Here is a 23,334-nt window from a genome sequence, read left to right on the forward strand (position 1 = left end):
ATGTGGTCACTCAAGTAGCCTTGTGTCCATCTTTTTATTAGCCTGTAATTACGTGACCACAGAGTATTTCCACCCAAAAATTTCTTTTTCCTTCAGGAAAGAAACTGAAGGCACAGTGGGAGCTGATAGCAGGGTTCAGGTGCAAATGTATCTTATCATATCATGTGCTTGATTTTTCAACCATAAAATCCCCTTATTTAATTTAGAGGGAAGAGGATGTTATTTTTATACAGTAGCAATGTTACAGATTCTTCTGATTAAAGAAATACTGGCAAAATAGACAAACGCTGTTCAAGTAATAAACTGAACAATAAGTTTACATGTATTTCAATATGACTGGAGTAACATATACCTATCGCAACAAAAAGTAGACAGAAAAGCACCTTTTTGTTTTCATGTAAACAATATATGTTTATAGAATAAGAATAGAAGAAAATTACAAAAATTAACAGTAAAGACTGGAATAAAAGAAACAGAAACTTAATGCACCTATCAGAGTACTGTAATCTTCTATAAAGAGATTCAAAGATAATTTCAGAATTTAAAAAGCGCAACTGATTCTAAGCCAGTGTGTTCCATGGACTTGATAGAGGCTGTGGTTCAATGATTAGTACTGAATTTTAGGGCTTTTAATGCTAGATATAAATATTCCAAGCATGCATGACACAAAGCTTCAAACAAAACTCACTGTGCCTGTTAAAATTTGCTGAAGTTTTGACAGGTTAATTTTGTACCTGCAGTCTTTATGCCATCTCACATAACAGTTGCTTTCACCCCTGTAATGGTATGAAGAATAAAAAAACATCCTTCTGCATCCAGCAAAAAACCACATCAACACTGAATTCTGCTCTGCTTTATTAGCTGAAATGTGATCTTGTGTTCACAGCTGATCTGGCTCAGACTTGTGCTTCTGAATGACCTAGTACCATGCAGATCCAGTATTAATGCTTATAGACACATAAACCAGATCCCTTAAAAATACAAATCATTCACAAAAAGACAGAAAAGCACAAAAAACCCCCAAGCATATACAAGCACTAGCAAAGTATAGGTAGATACCACGTTTGCATATATACTTTAAGTCAAAAGACAAAAGAATAGAAACAGAAATTTATAAAGAATGAGAAACCTTTAAAATCGAACACTAAGCAAAGATTTTTTTTCTCCACTGATAAAATCTGCTACACAGCCTGCTATGCATTTCAGATCTCAGTGTTTTAAAACAGTGATGATGTTTGGAACCATCTCAAAACAGCACAAATATTCAGTTCTTTACCATAATGCTGATGCTGTTGCCCATAAAAAGAAGAAAGGTTTTAGATGGTAACGTTTTTCTAAAAAAGCAATAGTAATCTTTTTTATAGAATATGTCCTATGGAACAAAAAAGCTTACAAGAAAAATAAAGATCTAGCAAACTAAAGATATGATAGCTGTAAAAGTAGACATAGAAACAGGAGGGTCCTGTTTAAATATATAATACAAAATATGAAGTAAATGTGTTCTCCTTCTCCTAATCTTTTCTAAGAGAACCTAAAATTCTTTTTGTTTCTCTTCATCATCTATACTTCCAGCCCATGACACTTCTCACAGGACTTTCCCCTCCTTAACAAAGATAAAGCATGATTTTACTTCTTATTGTTTTTTTCATGTGACAAAGCATTTCATATTCATGACATTTTATTTCATTTTTAAAAAGATTCTATACAACACCAAAAGAAAAGAGATGGAGCAATTACAGAAAGTGTACAAAGATTCAAAATGCTCTTGGCAATCTTAAATTATATTTACCACCTATTAGCACCAAAAGAAGTCAAGTCAGCGCTGCAGGTGCTCATTACCACTGAAAAGCAACCCAGACAGTAGCCTCTTTGCCAGCAGGTTTTTCTCTGCACAGAGACATGGCTCAACCCATAGGTAGGTTCAGAGACTGGAAAAAATGTCATGCTAACGAGTCTGCTTGTAGAACCAGGACCCTATTCTATGAACAAGCTGTGTGTACATATTCAAACTAAGGATTATTTATTAAAAAAGTTCCCTTACATTCCCAGTAATACACAGTTAGCCACTGGTGTCTCTGACTTGATGGGATGCAATTCCTTTAACTGCTATATTTCACTGTTTTCAGAGATGTTACTCCTCACTTACTCGAGTTTAAATAAGCAGCAAAGTAATGACACATAAACTTTGATCATACTACAATATTAGTACTGTACAAAGAACAATCATTCCAGAAAGTTTTGTGAAGAAGGTCTTCAATAGGAACATTTGAGAATGGTGTAATAGAAAAAAAAAAAGAAAATAAGTAAGAGGAAGCATCTGTTGGGAATTCTTCCAGCTATGCTTAACACATTTGGAAGATGACAGAGACATAATATGCGCAAGGCTAACACAGTAGCTTGTCACTTCTTATAAACATAGCGAGGTGTTTTTTGGGCCATGATAATATTTTCCAAAAAATACATGATATGGCTTGCTCTGCTTTTCCTCTACGAGTCTCAAAGCACCTAAAGGAAGTAACTACTATTCCTATTTCACAGATAGGAAAATATGGAACTGATTGGAGAAATTACTCAAGTGGCTCAAGGTAATACAGTAATTCAGAGGTAGAAAGTATAATAAGACCCAAGTTCAATGCAGTTGTATATAAGTTCTGTTAGAGATCAAAGATACATTTTTGTTTGTTCTAATGCATTGACATGGAGGATGCCCTGAAACCCAGAACCACGGATTTGCAAAATCAGTCTCAATGGCCTAAACTGCCACCGCCTTTCAGAAGAATCTAAAAACATATCTAATAACAAAATAACATTATCAAAGCAAAGAGATAAAAATAAATGGTGTAAAATACATCAAGTTTACTAAGCAGATATCATTCAGAACCACAAAGTTCATGCATAAGTCCTTCTACTTTGCTAAATGTGGAGTCTCATTCTACTATAGTTCAACGGTTTCATATTTTAAGACGAAAATAGGGAAAGGAAATCAGATTTGGTCATTTGATCAGATGATACTGTTTAAAATGACAATTGAAGAGATGGTTGCTGTGTTCTAGGGCTACAGTATGGATTGAAGTCTGAGCTTTGATTGACACAGTGAAGCCTATTACAGAAAAGCACTCATGAATCAGAGTCAATATAGCTTTCATTTGGGACAACTTTGTAATTCTGTGGGTTCTTTTTAGTACTTAAATTATTCAGTATTTTCTTAATGAAAGCATAGTAGACCAAAATCTAAGAATCATAATTAGGTGAGCTTGTTTATGGGTTTGGGCTAATTTGTTCCCCATTTTAATGTTTTGTTCAAAATAAACCAGAGTATCACTGTATCAATAGGCCAAACCAGAGGTGACTGACTTATCTGTAACTTCTATTTGAAGAAAATATACAGGAAAATGTCAGTGAGAGAGATCAGTATTTGAAGGTGCAGAATCAGCTTCAGTCCATTAAACACTGCATAAATTTTATGAGATAAGCCCCTTCTGTGTAGTAAATCATGAGAGTGCAATGAAACCAGAAGAAATAGTCCTAAGACATACAGTAAGAAGCAGATTAATTGTAAATTAAAGAAATTACAAATGGTTGAGGCAGATGTTCTATTTTGTTTAAAAACATCTTATTTCATCTCCAAATAGAGTTTGCTTATAAGTATAATAAGGAATACTTTCTGAAGTCTGTAACTCATGCAAGAACTCTTCAGGCCAAGATAAAACAGATAGGCATTTTTGCCATGTGCTCACACTGTTTGCTTTGTATACATCCTACTTGTGATAAAATTCACAGTATTCAATTCTCTTTACAGTTTTTTTGGGTTATTTAAAAAAAAAATCACACATAGACATTGGCATTTCTGTGTCTAATTCATAGAAAAAGCAAAGCAAAGTACCATTAAACATATCTGCCAGACCCTATTTTATAAAAATCTATGATCACAGATTTAGCCTTGAGATGACTCAGGGGGAAAAAAAAAATTCTCTACATTTCACCTAAATGTGGAAGAAACAGTTTAGGAAATTAAAGGAATATCTAAGGCCATGCATTTCACTTCCTGTGATCTTCCTCATCTACTAGGAAGATATACACCTATATGCAAATTGCTACCCATCACAATTTCCACTTATTTTACCTTCTTTCTATACATGCAAGCATAGAGCTTATGCAGTCATATCACCTAATTTTCTTCCTTTATTAATTCTGACTTTTTTACTACTTTTAGGAATAAGAAAGAAAGCAACTTTTTTTGGACCAAAGATCATCTATTCAGGGCTTAACATTGGGAAAGTGAGAGCAAGACTACAAACAGCTAAAACTGGGAATTTCCAGTTTAATGGAAAATTCTGGTATTTTGATTATTCTGAATCAGAACAAACTATTTCAAAATTTCCCACAAAGCAGAAATTTAAAAAAACAAAACACTTAAAAAATGCTTTCAGAAATGTTGAAACACATTTCTTTGAGCTTTTTTGTTTTGTTTATTTAAAATTACTTCTCATATTTTGTATTTTTGTATCACATTCATAACTATACCTCATTTCATGCCACTTAATGAGTAATTGCCATAATATATTATCATTTTTAAAATTTAAGTGTTTAAATTGCAATAAAACATATCTAGTTGATGAATATCTCATTTGAGTAGGAAAATAAGTTCAATATTTGGCTTTTTATCATTTTTAGCAGCACTTGTTTCTAAAACTAGGGGAAAACTATATTAATATGGAGATATTCAAAACAGTAGCTACTTTATTTTATAGTATAAATTAAAACTATGAGGTACTTTATTACATCAGAGCATTCTCACCATACACTCTGCATCCTAGCTGCAAGCAGTAAAGTCCTTGCTGCCTTTTGATCTCAGCAAAGCCATTATTCTTACTCCACAAAATGTGAAATACTCAGTAATTTTAGTTTACAAGTCCATGGACTAATTCTGAGCTGTTACTAACATCGATTCTTTCTACCACTACTACCTACAAGCAGTAGTTCTGGACTGAGTTTCTTATACATCCATTCTGCTCTTGAAACACTCATGTTTTTCTTCATCAGCGAATACGAAAGGTTTTATTTTACATGATCCTCTCTAAAATTCAATCATGAAGCTTGCACTTTCCCTGTTCACCCAAGTGGGAAACTGTTTTTCACGGCACTGCTCTCTCCTTAGTGTCTCTTCAATACTGGCAATGTAATGACGGCTCAAAATGCATGCCCTCATCTTTCCCATCAAATTTGTTACTTGGATTTCATCTAGTGACAACACTACTTAGGTCACCATGAAAAAAAGGTGTTTGAGGTTTTTTTTTTAAAAAAAAAAAAACAAAAAACAAATGAATTAGTACGATGATTTTGTTCTCGACTTCCCAACTTTTAACTTGAAAGGAATTTTCCACCTTATACCTGACTAATCACTAACTTCAGCAGAGATTTCATATTAATAAAATACTCCCCTTCAAGTCTTTCTCCAAAGACAATTTTGTCTCTGCTATTTTCATATAATGAAAAACAGCTGTTCACCAGCCACTGTGTTTATTGTCTTCTTCCATCCTTTATCCCATCATGCTCTCAACCCTGTCATCCTCTCAGGTGATATCTACTATAGTGGTTTTATCTTGGTTCCAGAAAACTTGTAATCCCAATGTAAAAAACAAACAACAGCTACAAATAACAAATAACTGCATATAGGTAAGATTGATCTAATACAGAAGAATGCAAGAGGCATGCACACTGGTTGCCTTAGTACAGTTCAGACTTTTTTCGGGCATTGTGGCAATGCTCCTACCCTTTTAAAAAGGAGTTAATGAGGGACAATACATTAATTTGCATAAATGATTATTTCTAGTTTTGTTATTTTCTACAAAATGGAGTTTTCCCTGGAAAAACTGACACAGGAACTCTATAGCTTTAGAGCATATTAGTGATGTCATATGAGTATTAAAGTGCAAAAGATGAGAATCGGGACACATAAATTCCTAAATACTCTGGTTTCATCTCTCACTCATTTAGTACATCTTTGTGGTTATTACATCACTGCAGGACATATTTAAGAAGGTAAACAAAAATATATTTGCTATATTCTTTTAATGTAGAATAGCTATACACATTCCAATTAAATATTTTTTTTTTTACCTGGACATCTTTTGTATTCTGATGACTATCATAAATTCTGTAGTTTACAGGTGCATTTTATTCAAGGGAATATATGTAACTGCACAAGCACTTCGAAACAAGAACCAAAAGAAATAAGTGAAGTATATCAGAACCTTAGGCTGGTGAGGTGCATCGAGGAAAAGTGTTCAGAATGGCAAAGACTATTATCAGTTGTTTAGAGACACTATGATTCTCTGGTTACCCTGAAAGCCAAAAGTTGCATCTTCTACTGCATCTTGTTCTCATGCCGATAAAGGCCTGGTGAAACCTAGGAGAAAGAAAGCAGTGCAGAGTGAGACAAGGGTTTGCAGCTCAGGCAGCAGGGAAGTTATGAATGAGCGTATTCCTTCTGTTATTCAGGAAGAAAAAGGCAGAAGTATGTGCACCCATCTGTAGTACAGTAAAAGCAAAGAAAAAAGAAAAGATATTATCAGACCTTTGCTAATTTGTCATCCCACATTTTTCTACGAGGCTTGTCAAAGAAGTGATACATGTGCTATGAGTAGCATCAGGCTTTATCAAGCTATGTGTAGAATGATACCACTATGCAGTGACCTCTGAAATGCAGAGGGAAGAATAAAACAGACCAGAATATTAAAATACATCACCTGCAGTACAAATGTGTATTAGAATACTTGAACTATTAGCATTACCTGACCTAAGCAAACTTACCTCAAAGCCCTCAGTGATTCTGCCATTATGTTACATTAGAAGAAATCCCTTCCAAAGATTAATCAGCTTAGCAAACCACACACTGTTTAAAACTGCACAGAGCAGAGTATTAGCCATTCATAGAGGATACAAATAACTAAATGTGTCCTTTCTGCCTGGCAAGCACCATATAGTTCAAGGTGGATCTGAAAACTGAGAACAGATCTGGGCCAACATGATCTCAATTGTTATTTTCAATCATGAAGTACAGCTAGCACCTCAGCATGCAACTCTGAGTGGAAGCAAACTGGGACAAAATGCAATGTTCTGAAACAGCTTTTATGGAAATCATGCACTGTTTGTGACATGTATTTGGTCTCTGGAGATGCATTCTTGTTTAGTCCTCTACTTTTAAATGCCATCTTCCAAACCCAAAGGGTAACAAGTACAAACTGTATCTATAAAACAACATCCCAACTTTATTCTCAATAGCTAAGTATTGAAATGCAAGCATACATTATAAATAGAAAAACAGCTGGCTTGGAGCACATTGCAAGCCACTAACACAGTTGAGGGATTTGAATGACATCATAACCCGTGAGAGCATGTTGCTGGCCAGCTGGTGTTATTTATAATATACTCATAATTGAGGAAAAATAAAAAAGGCAAAACTTAGGTATTGCAGAACTAATGAAGTTGAATTCTCTCTTTCCTGGTGTCAAGTAAATTGTTATCAAGAGTAATTTGAAGATTACTACTCAAAAGGGGGAAAATCACATTATAATTATAACAGTAGATTTAATATACACATCATGGAAGCCCCCCAAACTGGGCTACTTGTGCTACTATATTCATAGTACTGTAAATTCTAGGAAATTATACGATTTCCCCTGTGTGGTTGCTGAAAGATCACAAAGCTATTTTGCCCTATTTACAAGTAGTGTTTAACAATTCTGTTATTTTTAGCAAATTACAAACTGCTATTTTAGGGTTAATCACACAGAGAGCTGGAGGTTTTAATTGTTACTCAGCATACAGGCATGCCAAGTTTAAAAACGTAAAGACGCATTAAGAAAAACATAGATAAATGACTGCCTGTCTTTCTGTACCATATAAATAAAATACCTATGCCTCTATGCAAAAATAAAATGTGTGTACATACAAAAAGGTATGCATATATACAAACATTGCCCCTAGGTGTATAAGTTTTTATGTATTTGAAATGCAGACACACACACATAAATACAAACGCACATAGCTATCTGAAAGTTAGCTAGAATACATTTTCTTATTTTTCATGGCAGCACAAGCTCTTTTTGTCTGCTAACCCCTCAGTCACTAATTCACATTTTTTTAAAGGGAAAAAAATATGCTTCTGTGCTCTAGTTTTAAAATGCAAAGGTATGATGTTATTTGTCACCATGCCCAAAAAAGTCCTTACTCGGTAACTTTGCCAGAAGAGGGAGAGAGAGAGAAGGCAAATGCTCCCCCAGCTGTTTCCTGTCTACAGTGTCTGTGTAATGTAGATAAATGTGAGGATTTTCTCTAAATCCCTCTTCTGTTTGCTAAATCTCACTGTCACTGCTAAAATCAGAGCAGATAGAGCCTGCGCAATGGAATAAAGTCCTCAATATTGAAATGTGACATTGCTCTCAACATCTCACATCTCTCTGGATTTCTTTTTTCTCATCATTACTGCTAACAAATTCATTTCCAGACTTTGCACTTTTAAGAAGCAATGGAAAAAATCAACAGTCTTTCAACACAATTAGTTAAGTGCTGCTTGTGTGATTTCTTGAAGGTAAATCTTTATTACTATTTCAAATAATTTTTTAGTTTTATTTTGCTGTGTATTGTCTGCTTCTGGTTTGAAGAGTATTGTGCACTTTTCAATAACATTATTTTAGAACTGAGAATTATTTATAAATTGCTGAACATGCAATTTTATGTGATCTGGAAAATGGCTGTATGTAATAGTTGCAATTACATAGATAACTGTAAGGGTAAACTATTGAAGATACATGTCTTAAATTTCACTTCTATTCAGAGAACTTTGTAATATTTCAGTTATGTCATTATTAAAAGGTCCAATTACATCATTGTCTATATTGTTAATAAATGCTTCTGAAAACAAGAACTTTTAGCTATTTTCTGCAGGTGCAGGGTTTTATAGGAAAAAAGGTATTATTCACATGTTAAGTTTCTGCAGTTTTATTATGCACAATTACTGAGAAAATGCTCAAGCTTTCACAAGGAAACTTTTAAGTGATGTTGTCACTGCAGCAATTTGCTGGCAACATCGTAGCATTTGCCTGTTTTTTGCTTTCATAAATTAAAAGTAAATGAGAACTTCAGTTTGTTTTCTACATTAGAAACCAGCTGCGACTCTTGCTGACCTTGCATATTTGTACAGCTTAAGCAATTGTACATAAAGAAAATGGAAATTCCCTTACATGTTCATCTCCAAGTTTTCCCTTCTGGGGAGGGCTGTTTCAGGAAAGTTTGCATGTGAAGTTTCATGTTATGACCCTATAATTTCTGCACAATAATATAAACTGGTTTAGGTAAATTTGACTTCAGTAGGTGCATTGACCTCTGTTTCTGTCAATTGGCTCTAGTTCAACTTTCCATTATCAGCAAATTTATATCCTTCAAGAACTTTTTTTTCTTTAATATTTTGCAAGGACATTTATGCAGTTGAAAGAATTATCCTGTTTTAATTGTTTAGGGCCTAATTATTTTTTTTTAGAGAGTCTCACAATTAAAACACACTTATCTCATTCCTTAATGACCTAATTACAGGTCTGTAATTGTAATGGATGAAATCATTCCCTTAATGTATAAGTGGGCATCCCTTCCAATATACTTGAAAGATGATTTTTTTCAAAGTATTGAGTAAGGCACTAAGAGACATAAAAGTAATGTGCTAGTTCCTCAGCTGTGCATCCTGCCAAGCTTCCTTGGAATCAATTGAACATATTGATTTAGGTTAGCATGTAGCCCAGATTCTTTACTCAAAGTTAACAGTATTTAAACCTTGATCCACTCTAGAGTATATAGTCTTTATTTATATAATAATTACTAGTAAATACTGTTATTGCATAATAATTGCATATTTCTACTATGATTTGATAATCAGGCCCACCCTCCCTGTGGTAAAATGTAATTTTGAATATATATCTTTTGATTTCTTTCTATAGAGTATACTGTCCATAAATATGTTGCCCCACCCCAGGTATTTTTAATTATTGCAGATGTTCCTACATGTTACTAAAATGACCGAGCATGTGAAGAATTCTTATGCACAACTTTTGTCAACTAATAGTTTTTTAGGCAAAGAGAACTTACATAGCAGAATTAAGAAGTAAATGAGATGTAGAGTGTTCATATATGACATTCCTTTGTGGTGCCACTCTTCTGGACTGTTAAAAGAGGAATGCAGCAAAAGCTGGCTATTTTACTGAAAAAAAAAAAAAAAAGGAAATTCCAGCTGTGAAAATATGGTCATTCTATGCAACTAAAAGAAGTGCTTAACCAGGCTCATCTTGAACCTGTATTCAATTTCCTAATGTAATTAGATGCTTCAGTAAACCCCACCCACATGGCAAAGCTTTTTCTTTTAAGCTCTCAACTTTCTAGTCAAATTGGGGATAATGTAAGTATCCTGCTTGATTGTAGAGAACCTGAAGCAATATTGGATTACAACTCTGTATTTTCTTAAGAATATTCCCCTTAGACATAGAGAGGAACTTTGATTTTATCACAAACATATTGAATCAATTAATGTTGTGTTTAATTAAAATGATGAGGTAAAGTTTTAAACTATGTTTGGAAGTAGTTTTAATGAAACAGCACTTAATTAATCAAATAATTGATTGAACCCCAGATACATGTGAGTCTGTTTTCTTTTCTGCAAAGTTTTTACGTGTTTGAAAGTTCTTGACTGTTGTTAAATTTGGAGATAAAGTTAGAAATTCTCTGTGGTTTATACTGTGCAGCCTTTTTGGCTTCCAGTAAAGGAAAAACAGTAGATAATCTGTTTTGTCGTAGTTCAGTGCTGATATTTATCTGAAAATGCAAGCCAGCTGAGAAGTCTTGAAAAATAAAAAATTGTTAAATGCCTAAAATTTATGTTTATTTCTGGACCAAATGTTATACGAGAACAAATTGCTAAATACATAATGTTCTTGTATTTGTAATGTCTTTCAGCTTTCTGAGGCAGTGTGCTAAACAGCTTTCTGCTTTACCTCCTCAGAATTGGGAACCATCTTAAACTGCAGGTGCATCACATTTATCTTATAAATTCAAAAATATGGCCAAGGAAAAAAGAAATTGTTGTTGTTAAGATATGGAATCACTACAGGAAATAATGCCTCATGTTATCATCATTCATTTATAATCTGATCTTTTTCCATCTGCCATTGAAGTCATGTCTGTGCATTCAAGCTTGTTGGGTTTTGCATGGCAAAGTTGGTTAAAGACTCTTGTGAATGGGAAAATAATTATTCACTCTTTTTTATAATGCATCTTGGGATTTAGATTTATTCATTATTTTCATAGTGGAAATAGGGGACTCATCTAGCAAGGTACTAAGATCCCTTGCCAAGAAAATAAAAATTCTTAAAAGTTATTGACTAGAGAAGACTCAATACCCCACTGGAACAGATCCCAGTTGATCAGACAATAGATAATTTCTTCAGTTTTTCAAAAGTTCAGTGAAGAAATAAGATTAAATGGTCCCTGAAAGAAACTTCGGGGAAGATTAATCATTTTACTCCAATTGCTTTGTAGTAGTTTGCTAATACAAAGGAGTTTTAAGCCAAGTTTAACTGTATGTAGAAGACAGATTTGTAACTTCTTACCTGAGTCTAATACCGTTAACCTTGAAAGACAATGAAATTAAATTCGGATTCACACCTTTTGAAACTAGCATTTTTGGCAAGTGATCTGAGTAAGTTCAGAGTATGCATTAAGCACATTCTTCAGTGTCATGCTACTATAGGTAAATAGCTCTTCCTAATATTAAAAAAACAAACAAACAAACAAAAAACCAAAAAACCCCAAAAACCACAAAAGCTATCTTCTTTAGATATTTTGGATAAGATCTTTGGTAGACATAAATTGATACTAAAGGAAGTGGATAAATGGAATGGTGCAAGTTTACTCCCATTGAGGATTGGCCTTTCTTCAATCATAAGTACAGGAAAAAGATAGTTTGTAACCAAATGTAAATGAGAAAAGAATTATCACCTCTGTGTATACCTTATAGCCATACCTGACTAAGAGGATATAATGGAGGTCAATGAAGCATAGCTGCATTTCTCAAATGCTTCCAGATGTTTGCCTGTTAGTAACAGGAGACTGTAAGAGTCACTGATTGTGGTCCTCTACTATGGAAGGTCCCACATCAGTTCCAGTAACACTGGCAAGCTGTACCTTGAAACTTTTTTTGGTTTGTCCTGGTATTTTCCTTTTTAAGGTAGCTGGAGAGTAATGAAGTCCTAATAAAGAGCTCTCTTCCTATTAGGCCAAATCTCCTTGCATTCAGTTTACAGACATTTATTCCTGTGCCAATGCTGGCCTTTAGTTTAAATAGCTCTTCTCAATGATATGCCACCCCCATTTCCCACAGTACATTGGCAGACAGCTCTTGTATTCCCTCAGCTTATCTGGTCTAAGACAAACCAGTCCCATGTTGCCTTCCTTACTCCTATCATTGCAGGCTTCCCTTAACCTGTCCACTGCACTCCCCCATATCCTCCTTTTGCAGGAGCAACCATAAATCGTAGTCACTATGATTCCTAAGTTCCCGAACTTACATGTGAATGTGAACCAAGAATATTCACCAGAGGAAATATCCAGTTCACAAAATACATGGACTAGAACATGTAGACCATTACAAAATTATGGTGAGACATTTCCTGATAGTACGTTTATCGTCCAAGAAATTATATTACATATTTATTCTCAACTCACAAGGGTGCAAGAGTCATTTTGTTTAAGACTCTGTTGGCAAATTCTAACACCGCTTTTGATTCCTTGGCAGGTGAAGATGCACACTGTGTCCTACACCCATTTCTTCTACCTTGGGCTGTGTTTGCTTACCTTAACCAGTTCTGTTGCTGCTGGCCCAGAAACACTCTGTGGTGCTGAGCTGGTTGATGCTCTTCAGTTCGTCTGTGGAGACAGAGGCTTTTACTTCAGTAAGTCAACCCTTTCTTTCATTCAACTGCCAAATCTTTCCATGTAATCCACTGGAGTCTGGTACTCCTCTAAATGAGCTTAGCTATGATCATCGAGGCTGCCAACTATGACTAGTCTCCTTTATCTCAGAGACACTCAAGACTTCAGTTACCGTGAAGCCTCAGTAAAGAATAAAGTTGTGCCTGTGTTCAACTTCTCTGAGTTTCTGACAAATTTTGCTTTCCAGACTTGTTATTGTTTTTAACCACTTTCCAGCTGCTGCTATTCCACCTGCTATATTACTGTTTTCCACTGACCTGTCACTGAAATTAAATGACCAAAAGCACATACTAGACCTAAGGCATTCATGAGGCAGAGGTGCATGTACCTGTTATGTCAGACTACCAGTAAACAATTTAAATACACATTGTGTCATATTAAAAACACACTAAGCTTCAACATCTGGTTTGAAAAAAAGAAAAGTTAGACGGCAGCAAGCAGAAAGTTCCCACGTCCAAGGATCCACATGCTTCATCAGTTAAATACAGGTGGATGAAAATTCATGCGTGGTGAGATAATAAAGACTAACAGCAGTACAGGCAACAGATAAAAATTAACTCTGCAATAGTGTGGATCAAGAAATACTCACCTTGTAAGTAATAGAAATCTATTTCTGATTTTCAGCTATTTGCTATTCAAATAACAAAATTAATGAAACTTTCAGCTAGGAATATATATTCATTCTGAATGCATGCATTAACATGTTTGTTCAAAACATACTAGAAATTGTGTTCTTATAACCTCTGAAGCTAGCATTTACTTCCAATAACAGTATGTGCTTCTCTGATGTTCTTTTCTAAGTTACCCATCCTTCATGTCTAACAATAATTCTTGTCTTCTAAGCTATCATTTTGAGGTTTTTTTATCTTATCCACCCTATTGCTATTAATTTCTATTCATGGAGTTATTGTTTTCCATACTTTCTCCTTGCTTGCAATAAAAGCAGAAGTTCAGATTCTTGCACTTCTAAATTATAAAAAATCCTAATTTCTTCAACATATAAACTGCAGACATTTTCACATTTTCACTATCTTCTTGGTACATTTTATTAAAGTTCACTTTTGAAACTGGGCACCTTACTTTTGTATAATTCACTATTCACAAAAGAAGCCTTCTTTTCTGTATTTAACATTTTAGTTATTGTTAATGAGCATCTATTCTAAGGTGCTGTTGAACTTAGTATTCTGGTGCTCAGCACAATATTGAAACTACTGGAATCTCTCACAAAGGAGTTTATATTTTTCTACCAACTCTTTAGGTGTTCATTCATACACCAAAATCTGTTTTATTTATCAGCAGCTCAGTTACACTTAAGGGGTTATTTGAGTGTCGTACAAATACTTTGTGGCCAGAATGAATGTAAAGGAAGGCTGACATCTCCCACTCCTGTTTCTGCACCAGAAAACAATAAGATAGTATACTACATCCTTAGAACAGCATAGCATTTTTACTTTTATTGTCTATGTATCTTAGATGCTTCTCTCCCAGCAAAGTCTTTGCTGCTTGTTCAGAGCTATCATGCTTGCTTACCACAAGAGTAGTTGTTACTGCCAAGCTGTCAGACCTACTGTTATGTGTACTTTGTGTTCCTCAAGGTAAGAGGTTATGTGAAATTCTAACCATCATCTATAAATCTCTTTGTTTTCAATCTCAGTTATTCTAAGGTTTCACAATCTGTTTCAAATCTCTGCCCTAAGCTAGATCATCCTTACTTTAAAATACCTGGATGGGTTTCCAAAGTTTCAAAGGAGATCATTATTCTTGCAATCTTGATTTTTTTTATCTGCTGTCAGCTAAGATTTTCTCTTAAGTTTTCTCTGTTGTTTTCTCCCATTCTGAGTTTTCACTTGAAATAATGTAACTGTTCACACCATAAATGTCAACCTTGTTTTATATGGAAAATTGTGGAAGATTTTACTTACGAATGACCACCCTGTTTTAGGAAAGTCTTGCAAAGTTGTAATCAACATATTGCAGTTGCATCATTCAATAGGAATTTTATGAAGCTGATATGTATGTGGCCCCTTGGATGCTAAGTGATGTGTGTCCTCTACCTGACTACTTTGATTCACAAGGAAGCAATTTAATCTGTTTTAGCCTTTTCCTTCTTGTTAGAGTTCAATCTAAAATACATAACTAGAGAAAAGTAAGCCCAGTAACACTGGTAAAAAAAAAATATCAAATGTACTACTGAATGCAGCATACTATTGGAAGTTAAAAATATTGATCCATTTCCTGGGACTTTTGAAGAATGACACATCATTTACAGAGGTAAAAATCTAGAGAATATTTTTCTTTTGTTGTAAAGAATATGTCAATTCAAGTAGCATTTTAAGCTTTCTATTCTCATATTCTGGTTCCTTTAAATAAAGTATAATCAATGGTAGTATTTGCCATTAACTTGCACAGGAAATAGCTGTGAGGGAAGGTTTTTCTTCCATCATTCTATATTTCACTAGAGACTCCAAATATAAAGAATACCTTTTGGCTGAGGTGGAACTCCTGGTTCAGAGTCAAGGTCAAAGCTTCTGACTATTTCTTGGGAGCTGTGGGTGGAAATGAAGATAGAAATAACTGTCTTACTTTTTGTTGAAACTCTGTACTTCATAACCACAAGGCTATATCTATGGCTAGGACTGTAAGACAGAAATTTCCTTTATATAGTCTACTTTGCAAAACTTTCTAGCTATAAAAGGAAACTCTTTACAGCTTCTCAGGAGATGCCCCAGCTGCTTACCACACACAAAGAAAAGTATTGACTTCGAGAGGAAGTCAAATGTGGTTTCTACCACTTTCTTCATGAGATAGACTGTCAAGGAGCATTTTTAAAGATTTTTTAAGGGGGGGACACTGCACAAACAAACCCCAAAACAGAGTATTTGCTTTTTTCCTTGGTCACATTTAATTTCAACAGGCACTGGCTACTCCTCAGACAGCTTTTTTTTTCGCCCATGATTCACCAGAGAAAAGCAGTTTGTTGCCACCTTTTGTCTAGGAACATCTCTCTAGGAGAACTTCTCTCACTCAAGTTCCTGTGTGGTAGGTTTTGTTAGGAGAAGCCAACAGAGAGCCCAGCCACCACTACACAAGTGGCTACATTTAAACTCAGCTTTTCTCCATTAATGTTTCCCTAGTCTCAAAACCTCTGGATTCAACAGTCATGAAGCAAAGTGGGATGACTTCAACATTCACTTGAATTTTAATGTCTAGGAAGGTCTACCATGATACACTTACTACAAAACACTGCTGAGAGCAAAGAATGTTGGAAAAACTCAAAGGACAAATTACACGAAACTTACAGATGTGATAACGTAGGAGGGGGTAAATTTTGCTTGAAATAGTCTAGTCTTATCACAGGAATTTACTTTGTGGATTAGACAAAAAAATTATTTATTTCTTTGTATGTGTTGAATCTGCTGCACAATCATTTAATTCTTGCTCATATTGTTTCCTGAGGACTATCATTACCATGAGAAAGGAAAGCTCATGTAGTTTGCTCTAAGAAGAAAATGCTATATTCCTTTTTATCTAGTTTATTCTCCTTTGAAAATACACCTTTTCCTTTTCCAATAAATACATAGCAGTCAGGCTAATAATATATACAAGTGCCAATAAAGAAACAGGTTTTTTATTTCCTTAGACATTTTCGGTCTTCTATTTTCTAAAGCCCAGTTAGATGGCAACATCTATTTGAAATAACAACAATCGACTTCATGAATTAAAACTCCACCTTTTTTTTCTGTTAAAAAAACTGCTTTGTTCTGATGTTGAATCTTCTAAAGTATCACTTGCATAGAAAATAAGGAGCAGAATTTAGATACCTGAGACAATGGAGTTCCTCTAGTATTCTTCTGAGAATGGAGAATGATCTAGCACATGCTTCTGTATCTGAAACAGTCAACACCATAAAATATGGGCTTTTCTGGTATACAGCTTAATGTTCCCTGTGTCAACTTCTTTATGGAGAATCACTGCGGATTTTTACTACATTTTTTTGTCCAATAAGACAACAAAAATTGTGTGTTGTCCTTTGGAAAATCCCCAGATGTGCACAGTGTAAAACTATTAATTTATAATCATCAGAAAATCAGGATAAACACGGGAACATAATTGAGATGTTATCAGATCTTACTGCTTTGTAGAACTAAGGTATATGTGGAGGAATTGCTGCCTTAGAAAAGAGGAAATAAGTGGTATAGCAATGGGCAATTACATTTTGCTTCTTCCATTTCCCTTTACTTAAGAGCTCCTTGTTTACTTCAGAAAATCTGCTTTTAAGATGTTATTAAAGTTTCTAGGCCTGTCAAACCTATCAACATAATTACAAGAGATGGCATGGCACTCAGTTCTTTAAGTACTCCATACCTGTAGGAGCTATGAGTCATTAGCTCCTCTCTGCATCCCTGATTGAAAGGAGCGTTAATGTTAGAAGCCCAGCAGAGGCACGCTGAAAAGCTGCCACGGACACACACAGAGTGTGGTGTCACTGACAGTCTAACAAATCTTTGCAAACAAATGCTGGTCATCTTGGCTGTGTTCACACAGCAAGATCTGAGAGTGTTTTTAAGTTCCTTGGTCTGGCTACATGCCCCATTCATGTCCAAATATTGTATCCATGGAAGATTTGAGTGTGTCAATCTTTATCCCCAGGTTCCTTACTTTCCTTACAGGAAAACTAACCTGGAAAGAAGCTCTAGCCCAGTCTGCAGAGTTAGTGCTCAGAGAACCAGAACTACAGACACATTTACTGATGCATACCTCTGTTAGAAAGACAGCTCTGTTTTCTGGAATGGTATCACTGTATAGCCAAATAGCTGACACATAAGTTTGATGTGTGCTTTGTTGTCCCCGGTAGCAAACACTGAAGAAGTTCTCTGAAAATGCGCCAGTCTCTGAAAGAGTTTTCTAATTTTTTACAACATTAACAAAGGATAGGGAGTGTTCATAAAGGCTAACCATAGTTTAGTGAGGTTAATCTACTTAAGCTACCTCTTTAATAACAGAGAGGTTCTGCCTTCTTTCTCCATGGATCGCAGAGTGAGTCTAGGAGGATTTATGCTCTAAAACACACTAAATTTAGACCCTGCTAACAGGTCTTCTCTGCAGCTAGTTCCTCAGATTACCAAGGATTTAATAATTTTTCAACCTTTTCATTAAGAGGGACTGTAGTGGTGATGATAATTTCAATGAAGTGACTGGAAGCAAATAATTGATCAAAATTTCAGCAAGAAACAGCTCTGCAAAAAGTGTCTGCTACCAAAACCAAAGCAGTACAGTTTCTCCAGAAGTTCGATTTATATGTGTCTTTATTAGCTGTTAGATGTTAGAGATGCTAGTTCTTTTTATGATGTTTACCTTTTTTTTTATGCACTAGAACCAAGTTTCAGATTTGGTTTCAAATGACAGGAGTTGTTATTTGACTTTTGATTCCCTAACTGCTATATGTGTATTTAATACATTGTTTAGTCTCATGTTGGATAAAGTCACTCAAAGAAGCACTTGGCAAGATCAGCATGAATTCTTGGCATAGCTACCCCTCTTACTTTTCCACTGAATCTTAAATACCAAGAAAAACCCTTCTCTGACTTCAGTTCATATGCTTTATGCCATTGGCCAAAACCTTTGCATATAGACCTCTGCATTTGTTCTGGTATTAATAAAGCATTTGCAATGCTTGATCAACAGCAGCAAAAGCCACAAAGCAAATTATCCAGGTTAGCAGAACTACACACCCTCTTAATTAAAACCTTTCGCACTGACTGCTTGTGCATTGATGGCGATCTATACAGAGTGCTCATCCAAAGGCGGGAGTTCATGCAGCCATTTCTCTAGGGCTTATTCAGCACTTCAGCTCTCGTGCATGCTTCAAACCTCTCAGACCACTGAAAATCTAATAGAGCCATTTTCTTCTCAGAGCTTTGCTTAAAAAAGGATGGATCTGAACTTGTTTACTAAACCAGACCCAAATGCCACTATTTCCCTGTGCTACAAGCTTAATTGTTAAAAAGTATGACAACACATGCAAGAGGGTAACCAACAGTTAATTAATTCCTCAGTCTAGAAATCAAGACAAAAGAAATATCACTAATATATACTTACTGAAGAATTTACGCTAAATTTATCTCTGGTAATAACCACAGGAACTTCACTGACAAGAGGAAGAAAAAGCCATTAATTCATACTTTCTTTGTGGTGCATTCAATGCAAAATCACTATGAAAGATAAAGCCAGAGTACTGGGTCTAATTGTTAAGTAATGACAGGTATATTTCATATTTGCATCAGTGAATGAGGTTCTGAAAATAGGAATTTTAACACATCTGTAGTATTTGGAGGGGCCGGAGGGGCCAGAGGGTCACTCCAACTTATGAACAGTTACTTAAATTCCTACAAAAATCAGATTCAAGTCTGAGACACTTGCTGTGTTTTCTGACTGAATCCCACGTGCAGACAAACTTCAAATATTTTCAGTGTTCTTGCTCATACGAGATAGAATGAAAGGTGTTTGCTTACCTCAAGTTAAATCCTTTCCTAGAATAGCTTCCTTTCATCAAAGAAATAATTTAGAGCTCACCTCTCTCTTTCTTTTTTTTTTTTTATATTTCCCATCTTACTTTTGAAATTCAGCTGGGATCCCAGTCTTCCCATTTATGTAAATTAAGTCTTCTAGAGTGATAGGATGCTTCCAGACAGCAGAACCTTCTGCTTCCTTTTATGCCCATAAAACTATGGAAGCAGGGAAGGAGTGCCCTGTTAAAGGACTTCTGTTAGGAAGTTATGACTCGCACACAAACCTGAAATTATTTTACTTTTTTTATACAGAACTGATTTTTTAGGATGCTTGTGTCTTTGTATGCTGGGCAGAAATTTACACAAGGCTGAGTCTGCTAAAAAAAAAAAAGGAATGATCTCAAACCATTCTGACTCAACCCAGCTCAGTGAACAAAACTTATGCATGTTTTCTTTCTTAAAATAAATATTCTAGGAATACTTATCTACTATTTCTAGTTTACTCCAAAAAAGTAAACACTTAATACACCCAAATCCCACAAACAGCAAGTTGTAAGTAAAGTAAATACTACTGAAAAGTGTTTTGACTTCAAAAGAATGTTAATTAACAGCCATATCCTACTGAGGCAATGGATAAAACTTAAATTACACACAAAAGCTCTGTATTTAATGAGTTTGTATTCTAAAGATTATTTTAAAATGTATGGCTTATGCAAAGCTATAAAAAGGTTAAGTGTTGTGGGGAAAACCGTAGAGAAGATGCAATTCTGCTTGAGGATCTGAAAAGATGAGTGCATTGCTAGTTACGTTAGATCACATATAACAAACTCAATTTACAAAAAAGGGATTTTTTCAGACTTGCCCTAAATATACAGAAGGTTTCTTTTAACTCAGCCCCATCAAAATGACTAGGCATGAGTTCCTACTCTTTTATGAAATTTTTACAGCTTCCTTTTGTAAGTCCTTATTGATTACTTCAGGTTACGTAAAAGCTAATAAGGACGTCTATTTTAAGTTACCACAGCAGATCTAAGCTGAATACATTTCATACCTTGAAACTTCTGTGGACAACTAAGATGTAATAATTTGTTTCTGCATCCCCTGAATTCCTGAATTACTAGTCAACAGGTCTTCCATGAAAAAAACTTAGCTTTTCCTACGTATTTCAAGTTTTATGTTTCTTTCCATTAAAGTTTCCAGCCTTTCACAGACATATTTAGTTTGGCAGGAAGAATCTGGTGACTCATAGACTGAAGAAATTTGAGAGCAAGCTACTGAAAATGTATCTAATTTCTTCTTGTGTAATTTGGGAGCAAGCTACTGATAGTATGTCTAATTTTCCTAGTTTAATCAGATGTATTATTGGCAAATACATGTCCTGAATAAAAGCCATGTTTATTTCTGAAATATATAGCTAAGATTAAATGCAAAGCCACTATATATTTGCTTTTAGAACATTTCTGGGTTTTTTCTAGTAGTTTCTGGCATTTACTCTAAATCAATGGCCCTGAATGAAAAACAGAGGTTCTAGGGAAACAATTTGTATTACAACCTTACTTATATTTTGGAATTCAGTAATATCAAAGTGTTCCTTATGATGTTTTTTGTGGGGTTTTGTTTGATTTTTTTCTCTTTTTTTCAAGGAAGGGTAGGGGTGTGGGAAGAATAGGATGCTCTTATACCTCCATGATTCAGATATAGAAGGAGAGCTATATTAGAAAAGTTCTCCTCTGTATTTTACGTTATTGACTATATTGTTCTCTTCATGTCTTTTCAGACAAAAGATTTTTAAATTCAGATCTTTCTAGACATACATCTTTTTCATTTATCTACATACAGAATGAACCTTCTGAATGATAAAGACTAAACAGAGTTTGATCCAAAACAAGGATGTTCTGGTTCATATTAATTCCATCTACTTTTGGACACTCAAATGAGGATTCTGAATCAGCAACCTACTCAAGCTCATCCTGCAGTCAGTGAGAGGACTAACAAACTTTCAGAGCTCTCACTAATTTATGAATATCCAGTAGGAGATACTTTTCCCTCTCCACTAAATTAAGCAAGGAAGCTATGGCAATCGTATCCTTATGCTTGTTAATTCAGTCGAGTAAGGATCCTCCGTTAAGAGCCTAAATTTTGGTAAGATTATTCTATTTAAAACCACAAAATGAACTTCACTGTAGAGGTAAGGATGTACTCATACAGACCACATTTCAGCTCAAAGCAAAACCATGCTTATTTTAGCTGCTATGGTATTATACAGTTAAGCAAAACCCAGAACGTGCCTTGTCCAGGTAACACCACCTGGAGCTGCTCCTTTGGCCTTAAAGAACTCCCAGGCCTCAGTCTAAGTGTAAATCCTGATGGAGAGCACACTCCACCCTGAGACAGTAAAAGTGCAAGGGAAAAGCTTATCTATCTTTTCATTCTTGATATAATAGTTCGAACATACTCATACATGCCATAATAAGAAAAACTCCTTCATGTTTTATTCCCGCATAATAAGACAAGGTGCACTTATCCACGCATAAATAAGGAAGCAATTTTTTACACTCCTGTCCACACAGGTTCATTTCTATTCCTTAATAATATTCATCTCCCAGCAGTTTTTTAAGAAATTGAGACAATAATAATAACATTTAAAACCTAGAGTGGCATCTAAATGTTACTAAAGACATTATTAGAGAACCATTTTCTGTTAGAATGCTGTGCATTCTATCATGGTATCATCACAGAGAAAGGACACAAGATGATGCTCAAGTACAGCTTTGAGACACTCATTTTCATAGCATTTTCAGATACTGAGGCAATGAAACATTCAAGGTCAATTTGGACGGGGCTCTGAGCAACCATATCTAGTTGATGGCCCTGCTCACTGCAGGACGTTGCACTAGATGATCTTTAGAGGTATCTTCCAACCCAAACTATTCTATGAATCTGAAGATTTAAAAAATAGTGGCTGCTGACTAAGGAGCTCATCCATAAAAGCAATAATCTGACTGAATTAAGAAAGAACACCATCTATGGTTGTAAGCCATTCAATGAGTCGAAAAAACAAAGCACCTCTATCTCCTCACTTCAGCTCCCCCCTTCACCCAAGGCAATATAGAAAAAGCACACATCCACTTCAAAGATAACCACATTTTATGATATTCTCTAAAGTGATCCCTTTGCAAGGAACAGTAATTACAGCAGTTAAAATTTCCAAACCATCTACAGGGGGAGGAACTGTACTTTAGGTTGTTCAGATATTGATAAATCTTTTCAATAACTGTATTGTTTTGAAGCAGAGTACAGCGCTAAAAACAAGAAAGGATTATTTAAGTTTATAATGAATAACTATGTATATAATTTAGATTGTTTCAAGGTACTCTTAATATTGTGCACTGTACCATTCCCAGCTGGTTTGGTTTGAGGGAAATGGGATAGAAATGAGGCTAGTGTTTCCACAACATCCTCTCACTTCACAGTTATTTACTTCTGCATTTAAAATGCATGAAGGATGATCTCATAAGAGATACATGAATTATTTTCATACACTTAAGGAGTTTCAGGAATTACATGCAGCAGATTTAATATAGCTATCCCAAGATAAAACATTTTAAAAAAATGGAATTGTCAAGATAAACTGTTCATTCAAGAAAATAGGAAGATATTTTGTAGAATTTGTTCCTTATCTTTCTTTTTTTAAACAATGGAATGAAATTCTACAACTACATCTCTAATGGTATTAAGTCAGTTACACTAATTTTTCTTTCAAAGTCATTTGATTTCTATTTTGAAAGCA

At 34.9% G+C, this 23,334-nt stretch overlaps 1 protein-coding gene across 1 annotated transcript in view; it reads left to right on the plus strand.

Annotated features, from left to right (window-relative positions):
- Positions 1 to 8,284: 8,284 nt before the first annotated feature.
- Positions 8,285 to 23,334, plus strand: part of IGF1 (insulin like growth factor 1) — a 48,750-nt gene continuing 33,700 nt past the window's right edge. The window contains exons 1-2 of the mRNA XM_050324655.1: positions 8,285 to 8,593; positions 12,839 to 12,995. Of these exons, the coding sequence (XP_050180612.1) occupies positions 8,531 to 8,593; positions 12,839 to 12,995 (220 nt within the window). The 5' untranslated portion in view covers positions 8,285 to 8,530. The remainder of the gene's footprint in view (positions 8,594 to 12,838; positions 12,996 to 23,334) is intronic.

Source organism: Myiozetetes cayanensis, unplaced genomic scaffold (genome assembly GCF_022539395.1).
Source record: "Myiozetetes cayanensis isolate MyiCay16 unplaced genomic scaffold, myiCay2020 scf3, whole genome shotgun sequence".
NCBI lineage: Eukaryota > Metazoa > Chordata > Aves > Passeriformes > Tyrannidae > Myiozetetes > Myiozetetes cayanensis.